Here is a 12292-nt window from a genome sequence, read left to right as displayed (position 1 = left end):
GTAACTTGCCTGAAACCAACCCCAACCATCTGTAATAAATGTGTACTGCTTTGCAGTAGAAGAAGGAAACTCAATTTTGTGTAGTGAAAGTACAATCATCTACTGAGTTGAGGAGATTGGTCTTTTCGTACCTGAAAGCAGACGATCTACAACTGAGGGTTATTTCCTACAAGCTAAGCAGCGAAGTCCTCAAAGGCAGAATGAGTAGGAATTGCCCGTTGCGTTTTTTAAACAGAACATCCAAAGGAGGAAGGGCCACCTCCCCGGCTCAACGCCAGCAGAAGCACACGCCCCCTGACCGCGGTTGCTCTTCATCCCCATCCTCTCTTTCAGTGCTCGCCAGCGGGTGAAATCCAACCCCAGATTCCCTCTCCTTTTGGAATAAGCTTTACGTTTTGCCTCGATATATTTGTGTTTTTTTTAAGCGCCGTGTCCGCCATTTGTAGCTTGCTCTTGGGTGAGTGCTTACGTTCTGGCACCTGGTTGCTATGTTTTTATAGAGTCCAGCGCTGTGGCTGGTGGCTACACACCCAGAAACACCCCAGGTAACACAGCAAAATAAAACAAAGAGAAAATACAGGCAGAGAAGGCAATGTCTCTCTGCAATTACAGAGCACACCACACACTTCGGGTGGCTCCCTAAGTCATGATTAAAAGGAGTTATTTTTGTACGAGTCTATACACTGTTTTTGAAGAAAATCCTACTCATTCTGCCTTTAAAATAGAACCCTAACGCCCTTTAGAACCAGGGTTTGTGACCCTTTCCATAGCTATGGTTTTGTCATGTGGTTATGTGAATAAGTCAAAGCCAGGTGGACAGTTTTGGGAAGGAAAGCCCATTAGAGCCAGTTCTTCTGCTTAAAACAATGTAGGAAGGCAGTCATTGTATAAACAAAAAGAGATTTAAAAAGCCCTCCTGAATGTTTAAGGGGGATTCTTATTACTGAGCTCTCTTCTTCACTTCTCTTTATGAGTCAGCTCATGTGGAGCAGAGGGTGATGCTGACCCCCTCTCCTATCCAGCAGGCGGGGAACAGCTCCTGGCTGAAGGCACAGTGGAAGGCGTGGAGCCTGGTCTGCCCGTCTCCGTAGTAGGTGAGTGTCCCCGCCTCGTAGTCCAGCAGCATGCCGATGCGGCTGTGCTGGGAGTGGCCGACCACAGTCTCCCGCCGGCCGTTGTGCCAGGCGCTGATCTGATGCTCGTCCAGTTGCAGGCTCCAGGACAGTTCGTTCATACCCACCATGCACCTTTTGCCCTTCTCCTTCCTGGGGATGGTCTCGTAGGTTACCTGATAAGAGACGAGGGAGAGGATGTCAGTATATTACCTACTCCCCAGTTTGGTGAGACAGACAGCATTATTATGTATTAGTAAGCATAATATTAGTATTATGCCACAGATCAGATGTTTGAGTCAGACTTTCCGCAGTTTATAGAAGAGCCAACAAATACAAGAAAATAACTAGAGACCATCTTGGGATGGGATCTTCACACCAGCCATGACACCAAATCGGGCCAGGGGCGTGAAGTGTGGGGCCAATGGCCCCTTTTCTACTTCCTACCCCCTACTTCCTACATCATGCACTGTTGTGACGCTATCGCGTTGACACAATCTGTCCACAGACAAATAGGAATATAAACACCTGGCAAAGAACTCCCATTTTGCCATGATGACACACACACATACATGCACACACACAAGTGCACACGCACGCAAGCGTGAACTTATGCCTAAGTGCTAGGGGTGCTTCGATCGAAGGAGCCTGATTCGAATGCCAATCTCACAGCTGAATCTTCGCAGAGGCGTCATGAAACAAGGATCATGCCATTTTGGCTACATGGGGGTGCTTAATGTCTGATTTTACATAGAACTACCTGTTTTCTCCCAATAAGTTAATATACAGCCTATTATGATATACATATCAACATATAATGCTGTAAATAATAATGTGAAAAGACAGAAGCTTTAAATAAATCTTTTTAAAGTGTGTGAATACATCCAACCGCCCCATGACAGATTCAAGTTTCACTTTCCATCATCTGTGACCGATGGAGGAGAACTTGGCGGCAGGGATTTAAATCTTTAACTGAAAACGTCTGGGAAAAGAAAATCTAAAATGTGGGTGCACTTTGAACTAGTAAAAGCTCATCCAAAGTAAGATCCAATTGTGTGCCACAGCCCGATACAGGAGCACAGCTGCGTGTGTGTGTGTGTGTGTGTAAAAGAAGTAGAGAGTGCGCACAGCAGGACAGACTTGCTCTGTGAGCGCTGCTTCTCGTCACAGGGTGCGTGCTGACTGCTTGCGTGACACGCAAGTGCTACGTCCAAACAACTTTCATTAATATTTCATATCATTCATATGATTTTGCTTGTAACAGTTACTTTCAGATGCTGTGTTAAGGTTGTGATTCCTGTTCAACTTGGCTTGGCTAATTTTCCTGAATAACTTTAATGAACCACTCTCAAAACAACAGTGTACAAACACAACATGCATGGTTCCTTACCCCGAGGTAGGCCCAGGGCTTGGACACCTCCAGCTCCCAGTAGTGCTGTCCATTTTTGAAGCCCTGAAAGCAGAGCACCTGCCAGGTGTGATCGAAGCGCGCTTCATGGGCTGGGACGGGGCGGGGCCCGGTGGTCAGGTGCTCTGCCCTCCGGTTCTCCTGGGACAGACACAGGTGCCCATTGGCCGTGCGAGGGTCAAAGGTCAGAGAGCATCGGTCTGTAACGAGAACAAATAGAATCAGACAGATTGAAGCAGGAACAGATATTTACACTGCTAACATACTGTACATGTCTGTGCAATAAGGCACAGTGACCTTTGCTGTCCCCATCTTTGACATCTTTGAATTTCATCCAAGCACTGAAGCTTATTGCCCTGCTGCACTTTGCTAATTAATTACATTTAGAAGAACCAGAGAACCAGGTAAATTCTTAAAACAAAAAAAGCTGTCTAAAATTTTAGATAGGACTTACAAGCACTGAGGCCCTCCTTCCCACCAGGGTGGCACGGAGCAGCTGGACTGGGAACCACAGCTAGGATCGGCCTCTTATCTTGAGGAGAACCTGGAGGCCAATGACAAGCTTAATAACAGAGCAAAGATTGGGGAACACACTGCTGCCAATTCTAGCTAAATTGCTACAGAGGGAACATCATTCCTGAAGGCATCTTACCATCTTTGTCCGGACCCACAGCGGTGCTCACAGCTTTCTCTAGGTCCTCAGACACCAGCTTGGAGACTCGGGAGAGGACATCTGTGACACCGTTTAATCGCTCTTGAAGGTTTGGCGTTACATCTGTGGGAATATCTTTGAAACGCGGGACCTCTATGACCATTGATTCCTGTGAGGGGATATGCATTTCAAAGACCCCTTGATGATTTGGCGGTTGATGATATTTCCCCCCTACCTTGCACAAAAGCTGGATTCTGGCGATATCGAGAGATCACGGGAGAATGGCGGGATCACATATCACACAAAAATCCCATCTTGTCAGGCTACAAGTAATGCGGTTTGTGTCTGAACTGCAGCGAACACATGAAGAGGCTGATGGGTTTGGTTCGCTGCTGTGCGGACTGTTCATTTAAAACAACAATGGTGGACGTGATAGAAAGATAGTTCATCCAATCACCTGCCAGGTATTTCTTTTCAAGTGCCTGCCCTTCCCCTTACAGTTTCCATCGACGGCTTCTCAGATTTGTTACACAGTTCTGTGTAACATACCATCTTGCTTGTCAGGTAAAGTTCCCCCCTCATGTGTGTAGATGGGAGGCATCTAACTGTTATTTTCTGAGTGCAATATAGTTGTATTGTTAGATAGATAGATACTTTATTCATCCCGAGGGAAATTTTAGTTTAAGCCGAATGTATGATAGTTTAAAGGCAGAAGTACAAACCTTGATGAGCTCTGTATCAGAGAGCTTAAGTACAGCTGCTATCTGTTCCTGGCTCTCTTGGAGTATCTGGGAGCGCTCCTTAAGTTCAGCTAGCCGTGCCTCCGCCTCAGTGATGGCAGCTTCTTTCTGCTCCTCTGTGAAGAGCTCTGTAGCCTCCTGCTTCTCCACCAGTATTTTAATCAGGGTGGAGAACTTGACATTGACCCAGGTGGAAGTCTGCTGAAGAGTCACCTGTTGAGAAAAGATGTTGAATCATATGCCTGCATTGAGGATTTTGGGTACACATGTTTAATGGTGTCCAGTCCTAAATCTTTGATCCCTGCCTTTTTATTTATCTACAATAATATCAAGCTTCAGCTGCAGCTTTGTCCGTGAAGAAGACCTGAATGTTTCTTATTTCATTTCCAAGTCTTGTGGGTGTGCAAGAATAATAATCAATTGCCTGACTTCTGTTAAAAATTGGCTGTAAGTGTGTGACAGCTGCAGGAAGTGGTGAATTGTGCCAATGTGGTTACCCAATGAGAGTTAACACTGCTTGAATAACACTTGATTAAATTTCAATGTTCGATCACTTAGAAACATATTAAGAGTTAAAGTGCTCATATTATGCTCATTTTCAGGTTCATAATTGTATTTAGAGGTTATACGAGAACAGGTTTATGTGGTTTAATTTAAAAAAAAAAAAAAAAAAAAACACACCATATTTTTGTTGTACTACACATTGCTGCAGCTCCTCTTTTCACCCTGTGTGTTGAGCCCTCTGTTTTAGCTACAGAGTGAGACATCTCACTTCTGTTCCATCTTTGTTGGGAATCGCACATGCGCAGTAACTAGGTAAGGACTACTAGCTATTCAGAAGCAGAGTATGAGGGCGTGCCATGCTAGCAGCTAGGCGAGCATTATAACGTGTGTTACAAAGTGACGAGCGTTCGTCACAGAAGTAAAGGCTGGACTACAATAGAGCTGTTTGGAGCAGTTTGTGAACAGTGTATTCTGTTGGAGATGGTAAGTCCCTTTGGGGTGGACTTTGGGCTTTTTCACTTTGTAAACCTATTACATGCACAAAAAAAGATATATAACACAATACATGAAAGGGAAAAAGCCAAAAAGCACAATATGAGTACTTCAACCAAATTTAATTTGCACTCAAATATGGCAATATGGCTTTGAGTTAAAGTGCTCATATTATGCTTTTGGGCTTTTTCCCTTTCCTTTATTTTGTTTTATATCCCAACAAAGATGGAACAGAAGTGAGATGTCTCACTCTGTAGCTAAAACAGAGAGCTCAACACACAGGGTGAATAGAGGAGCTGCAGCAATGTGCACTATGACAACAATATTGTGTTTTCTGAAAATTAAACCATGTAAACCTATTCTGATATAACCTCTAAATACAATTATAAACCTGAAAATGAGCATAATATGTGCACTTTAAGTCCCCTTTCTGACAGATTGGGAAAACTTGTTTGTTGAAGCATAGTGAAGCCTTTAACCTACTTTCACAGAGGGAAAGCTTAAATTGGGGGTTTACCTTCGCTTGATTGATATTTTCAGCCAAGTCATTTATACTTTTCAGCGTCTCTTCAGTGAGTTTCCCCACCTCCTTTCTCTTCCTTTCCAGCAGCAGCTGTAAAGAATATACCTCAAATTGAGACAGTGCACTTTACATAATCACAATCACAGTCCCCTTCGTTTCTGGAGTAAAGTGGACAGTGTCATAACTGGAATGACAATCCATGTTACAATACCAGCTAAGCAAATTGGGTGGCATTGCGTTACTATACCTCTTGGTTTTCCCTTTCTGCCTCCAACAACACCTTGTCGTGGTTCGCACATTCAGAGATGCCACACTGGCAGCACACAGACATTTTGTCCTGCCTGCAGTAATAAACCAGAGGCTTTTTATGGCGATCACACAGCAGCAAGGCTCTCGCCCCTTCGCTTCCCCTCATAAGCGACTCTCTACAGGAGGGGCCGGTGTTGACAGCCTCAGTCAAGACTGACAGGGACACGTTACGCTTGAGAATGGGCCTGGTAGGAAACTTCTCATTGCAGATTGGACACTGAGGTCCGATATCAGACTTGCTCTTGGTGTCCCAGTGAAGGTTGATGCACTCTTGACAGAAGGTGTGACCACAGGGGATGGTTACAGGGATCCGGAAACGGTCCAGGCATATGGCACAGTTCAGGTTTGAATTCTGAGAATCCATCTCTGAAGGAAGAGCAGACATCTCTGTGAAAAAGAAGAAGAAGAGTTTGGTAATAATGTGATAGAACTCGAACATATCAGTGTCATATCTTTACACCATGTCAGTAATGTAACTTAACTGCTTACCGCCTTTGTTATTAAGATCTTAATATCACATTGTACGCCCTTAATAGAAAGAGTTTCTCAGAAGGGCAGAAAAAAATCATTCATGGCCCCAATTTTTGTTATTGTCAGTTATTAGAGTGTGCAACAACAAAGCCACGGTCAAGGACAGTACAAGGCTCAGTCCAAATGGTAACGTTGGCTACAACACATTAACTTAACCAAGTAGAAGGAAAAGCTAACATTAGCTAACGTTAGCCTGAAATCAAGTCAGTTCACGTTAGCTAGGACGTGTGGACAAATAATAATAGTCACGATATTAAAACAGTCTGGTGATTTAACTGTAAATTAGCGCACAATTTTACCCTTTTACACTCTATATATAACAAGACACAATATTAATTCTTACCACTTCGACAGATAGCTACATTCGTGCACAGCATTTGTGTGAATAGTGACTGAATATCGTCAGAAGCTTCCCTGATGACGGCAGACGCAAAAATGATGCCTTCATGTGCTGTCGGGAAAATAGACAAACACATGTAAAATGTCCAACAAGGATCCAGCGAAACGTTATTAACGTGTTATACGCGTTAATAATACACCCATGGTTATATGCGGGGATTTATGTCACACTGCTATTGTTGTTATTGTTGCAGTGTTACATTTGTAACAAATAACCCTATTCGCACGGGACTAGTCTAACCTGGGGACCTCTATCGTTAGTAATTTCAAACCTCCCATATTAGTAACGTTAATAGTCAAGTACAAATTTCACCGCAAATTACCCACCATCTTTAGCCAAACACAGAGGTTGTGTAAGAATATTATTCTCTCGTGCGTATCGGCATCTCCGTGATTTGGGTCGTATTGACTGCGTTGTCAATTATAAATCTTGAATGTACTTTTCTGTTTGGTTTAACTCCCAAACCAAAAAGTATAACGTTATATTTTGAAAACTGCACGAAAGAAAGCTAAAACAAAGAACACGTAACATAATATATGTTACCGTTATTATCTTCTGCTAGTTGACTACGGTTCAGAACTAAAGAAAAAAAAAAACTAAAGTCCACGAACTCGTTTTGCTTTCTCTCGGCCACCGTATCTTCTGAAAAAAAGAAGGGAAAAACTCATTTCAAGATGGCGCTGCGCACTGTTTGCGCCGCTACCTTGCGAACTGGGACAGATTTAGGGGTCAATAATGCGAGGACGTTTGTCACAACAGGTATTGTAACGACATAGCTAAATTATATTGTGTTTACAGTTAGTAAGTTCGTGCCCGGGGATTGCATGTACGGTGTGTGTCAGGTTAGCTAGCTACATCAGTTTGAAGCAGCCTCGTTACGTGCTCTCTTCTGTGGAGAATGACATTTCGCAAAAGTCCATAGCAAAATGTGACTATTAATTGTCAACTTAGTGCTGCAGTGGTCGGCAGTAATAGTAATAGTGTCAGCACAATGGACTGTATACTGTATAGTCAGCACTCACATGCCTGGGTTACCATTGACAAAAATATCATCCTATTTTGGGCATTAGTTCCCACTATTGGTTTGGGGAAACACGAGGAGAACCAAACATGAATGGTGAAACAAGTGCTATGTAATTAACTATCTGTTTGGGATGTTTCCACACAACAGCATTTCTCTGCAGACGGATACCTCCTATGGGTCCAATGCCAAATGAGGTTGACGTTGAAAACCTGGAGTCATTAGAGAAGTATCGCAGCTACACTCGTTACTTCAAACAAGCGGAGGAAGCAAGGAACAAACCTGCATGGTGGAAGACCTACAGGAGCTACGTGGAAAAAGCTGACCCTGAGCATGGTGAGAATTAAAGGAGGAAGATGAAGCTACAGTTGACAGTGATTTTCCCAGAGGTGGGAACATGTCATGGCAAAAATGATTGGTTAAGTTCACAGTTTGAAGTGTTAGTGTGAATCCTGTCACGGCAGGTGCAGAGCGAGTGGACATTGGACTGCCATACTATCGACCCGGCAGGACCAAAGAAGTGAGGGAGAGGAAGCAGGTGATGAAGGACAATAAGAAGAACATTGAGCTGGAGAGGGCTTCACGTTTGCGCACTTGTAAGCTCACACACACTTATCACAAAAGAACTACTTAAGCTTTTTGATAAGTGAATGCATTTAAAAAAAACAAAAACAAAAAACTCTTATGTTCTTTTTATCTCTTCAGTTAAGATCCCTCTGGATAAAGTGCAGGAAACCTGGGAGAAGAGCAGTGGTCCATTTCACATAAAGAGACTTGCAGACCACTACGGAGTCTTCAGAGATCTCTTTCCCATGGCATATTTTCTACCTCAAGTCTCGCTCCGGATAGGCTATGGCCAGGACAACACTGGTCAAGTGCATTATGGGAATCGGCTGACACCAACAGAAGTACGTAAACGGACTGGAAGTTTATAGTGTCCTAATTTTGCCTATAATTGATATTCTAAGGGCCGCCAAGTTAATCTTTCTTTCTGCCTCTTTGAACACATCATTCCCTCATTGCATTCTGATGTGTTTTTATTTTGATTTACCTTTTTATATGTCTTCTCTGACTGTATTATTTGCCTTGTCTTTGCTGTACTTTTTCTCTAGGCAGTGTCTGTCCCTCAAATCAGCTTTGATTCCGAGGAGGGCTCCCTGTGGACCCTTCTGCTCACCTGTCCAGGTTAGCATCAGCTATCACAGGAGGCCACTAGATTGTAGCAACTGTCTATATTGCCTTTTTAGAAGTGAATCAACACAGATCATTGATGGATTCTCAGCATTTACGGACTAAATCTAAAATCATTTATCGTCTTTTTCAGATGAGCATCTTCTGGATAATGAGGCAGAATACATCCACTGGCTAGTGTGAGTACTGCACGTCAAGTCAACTGTGCTTTTATTTTTGAATCACAGTTAAAAACAACACAGATTTACCAAAATATGATTAAATAATTCATGACAAACATAAACTACAGCTACCATCAGTTTACTTTTGTCAATCCATGCTTAACCGGGCAGTTCAGTAAAAGTTGAAGTCAGAATGATGAATGTGTTTTGACACTAGAAGGCTGTTTTCACATTCATCTGCTGAAGATGGAAAGTTTCTCTGTGCTCACCATACATCTGAGTTTATCAAGTGGGTGTACAAGTAGGATTTTGTGACACACAACTAGTTTGGGGGCCAATCATGGTCAAGTGTGATGTGGAAACGGGTGCACATACATTAATGGACTGTTCAGCTAAGTAGGAGTAGGCCTGTCGCAATATGCAATAAGAGTGTTGCCCACACATAGACTAATGTGTGGCGGTGCGCCGCACTACCAACACCGGCCGCCGCACATTGCGTTTCGTTATTATTTTTATTATTATATTTTAAACGCTATTTAAAACACGTTCAGCTGCATTTCCTTTAACTGCTCTCCTCCGTCTCTCTGTCACTTGTGTCTCGCTCACATACACACACACACACACACACACACACACACACACACACACACAGCTCCTCCCACCATCGACTCCACCGTGCACACAGCGTCTGTCTCCATAAAGGAGAGAAGACGGCTGGCGAAATTCACTAGTTCACGAAAGGTTGGTATCTATCTCGTGAACACCTTTACACAATCACACACTAAAAAGTGCTATAAAAATGGTAAATACTGAAAAAATCAATTGATCGCATGATAAATAAAAATGAGCGCGAAATTATCGCGCCCGGAAAAAAATCCATTTTGTTTATTGATTTTTGGTTTGATTGTGTTTGGTTTTTATTCCAGTGCATTTTTTTGTTAACAGAGACTGAGAGTCCATTTTATTTATTGTTTTTGGTTGTTTTGTTCATTTATTGTGGATATTTAAAATGTCTTCCAGTTCCAGTGTTAAATATTCTTTAGAAATATAAGTTTATTGATCTTTAAAAAGGTGTACCTGCATTATTATGCCATTATCATTATATTAGATGAAAATGGTCTCAGAACGACAATATTATCATTTATCGCAAAAATTTTCTGGGACAATTTATCGCCCAGCAAAATTTGTTATTGTGACAGGCCTAAGTAGGAGACATTTTGTGTCCAGCGGTTCAACTTTTAAATCAACAACAATTGCATATTCATGAATTTAGATTTTTTTAATGAGTTAGAAAGAGTAAAAGCAATTTAAAGTATTTTTAACAACTACAACCTCGAATGACCCGTGTTTCTGTAGTGGGAACATACCAGGCGGAGCAGTGCAGGCCGGAGAGGAGCTGTGTCACTACCTGCCCCCCTTCCCTGCCAGAGGAACAGGCTTCCACCGCTACATTTATGTCCTCTTCAAGCAGGAGGGACACATCAACTTCCAGGAGGATGTCAGGCCGTCGCCATGGTGAGCAATACACTCAATACACAGACAGGAAGCTGATGCTTGTTAGCATTATTTGTGTAATATGAAATATAGTCTCGCCTTGCCAGACCTGTCTCCACAGCGCTGTGGAGTAAGGTCTGGCTACACCACAGATGCATTCTGGGATAGGAGAAAAGAACGCTCTGGGTTGTTTGCATTTCTTTAAACCAATCACAATCGTCTTGGGTGGTGCTAAGCTCCGGATGCAAAATAGTCTCGGGAAGGAACTTGTTTTGGTGGAACATTTGCACCCCGCAAAAGAAAACGCCACATACAGTATTAACTGAAGTTAACTGTTCACACAATACAGTAATGTGAGCTATTTAAATTAGCTGGATACATGGTTAAATGTAATTTGCTCTTACCAGTGTATCACCCTGTGTACTTCATCCATAGCAATCCTCTCCAATGGGTCCCAAAACGTCCCAGTTGGACAGTAAATGCCGTAAACATATTCTTTGTAAATCTTTACAATCATTCCCCGAAAGAACCAAGCAGGCCTGCCTTATTGCACGATCCAAAATGTCTTCATAATTTGCTGCATGTTGCTTACTAGCTCAAACTTCGTTGTTGTTTCCCGTGGCGAAGGGATTTTAAGAACAGCAACACACAGAGTGGAAGCGGAGGGGCAAAGCCTGACATCAGACTATATAAAATATAACCACATCGTTCAAGTACACTTGTACACTCATTACTGCATAGGAAAGTGCTCAAATTGTGTTTTTTTTTCTTTTTTTACTCCCGCAAATAAATACCTTTTTTAAATGTATACTTTGCTCATTTTGTCTTAAATATAAGAGTGTGCCACTGTCATCGACTACGGAATCCGTTAGACTGTATTCACATGCTTACATCATGTTTGATATAGCAACAAAGGGACTAAGCTTGCGTTGGCTCTCTTCCCTTAGCCATTCTCTGGTGGATCGTTCATTTAAGACAATGGAATTCTACAGAAAGCACCAAGACAACATGACACCTGCCGGCTTGGCCTTCTTCCAGTGCCAGTGGGACGAATCTGTCACCGACACCTTTCACACCACACTCAGTGAGTCACGCTCACAAACACAGCGCAAGTTTGGTCTTGTCACATTTTCCCTAGCCTTCCTGGATTTTAGGACATTAGGTTTGTATAGCAGTTGCTTGTCTAATAATAATAAAGTCTGCCTGTTGAATCTTCTCCCTGCAGACATGAGGGAGCCAGTGTTTGAGTTCATCCGGCCTCCAGTGTACCACCCTCCACAGGTCAAATACCCTCATCGACAGCCCCTACGCTACCTGGACAGATACAGAGATGGAAAGGAGCACACATATGGAATATATTGATTATGAGACAAACACTCACAAAGTTGAGAAAACACATTTCCTTGCAAACGTGTAGTCATGTTTGGCATATATATGTTAGAAAAATAAAGCCTTTTTCAACTGTGCTGAGATTGTGCTTTGTTTATATCTGCCAAGGAGGTTATGATTTTGGTCCTGATGAAGCATATTTTTGGTCTGTTATTAGTTGGAAACAGACAGCATTTGTTTCGATACAATTTGATGGAAAGTTTGGGTAAAAGAACTGGTGATTGATTGATGCATCCTGGGATGTGCTGGGAAACATCATTAGTGACGTTATCTGAGGTCATCAGGTGTTTCAGGTCTTTCAACATCATACACCCTTGGGCGACCCAGCCAGGGTTGATCTGACACTGATCTGCGTCCCAGCAGCA

At 42.7% G+C, this 12292-nt stretch overlaps 2 protein-coding genes across 3 annotated transcripts; one reads left to right on the top strand and one right to left on the bottom strand.

Annotated features, from left to right (window-relative positions):
- Positions 1-414: 414 nt before the first annotated feature.
- trim65 (tripartite motif containing 65) lies at positions 415-7229 on the bottom strand. 2 transcript variants are annotated; one of them, XM_031291118.2, is made up of 9 exons: positions 7215-7229; positions 6615-6722; positions 5679-6127; positions 5426-5521; positions 3895-4125; positions 3173-3341; positions 2975-3064; positions 2503-2720; positions 415-1288 (listed from the first exon to the last, which is right to left on the bottom strand). In XM_031291118.2, exons 2-9 carry the CDS (start codon positions 6646-6648, stop codon positions 980-982), a joined length of 1596 nt encoding a protein of 531 aa, XP_031146978.1. In that variant the 5' UTR covers positions 6649-6722; positions 7215-7229; the 3' UTR covers positions 415-979. The 2 variants fall into 2 exon arrangements, with proteins under 2 accessions (XP_031146978.1, XP_031146977.1); XM_031291117.2 differs by lacking the exon at positions 7215-7229 and having other exon boundaries at positions 6615-6762.
- Position 7230: 1 nt separating this feature from the next.
- Positions 7231-12004, top strand: mrpl38 (mitochondrial ribosomal protein L38). Its single transcript, XM_031291123.2, has 9 exons — positions 7231-7430; positions 7843-8028; positions 8157-8288; positions 8398-8600; positions 8805-8877; positions 9017-9062; positions 10401-10559; positions 11486-11622; positions 11764-12004. Exons 1-9 carry the CDS (start codon positions 7346-7348, stop codon positions 11898-11900), a joined length of 1158 nt encoding a protein of 385 aa, XP_031146983.1. The 5' UTR covers positions 7231-7345; the 3' UTR covers positions 11901-12004.
- The last annotated feature ends 288 nt before the right edge of the window (positions 12005-12292 follow it).

The sequence above is a fragment of the Sander lucioperca genome, chromosome 22, assembly GCF_008315115.2.
Source record: "Sander lucioperca isolate FBNREF2018 chromosome 22, SLUC_FBN_1.2, whole genome shotgun sequence".
Lineage (NCBI taxonomy): Eukaryota > Metazoa > Chordata > Actinopteri > Perciformes > Percidae > Sander > Sander lucioperca.
The sequence above is the reverse complement of the archived record's forward strand: the minus strand, read 5'-3'. Positions and strand labels throughout refer to the sequence as shown.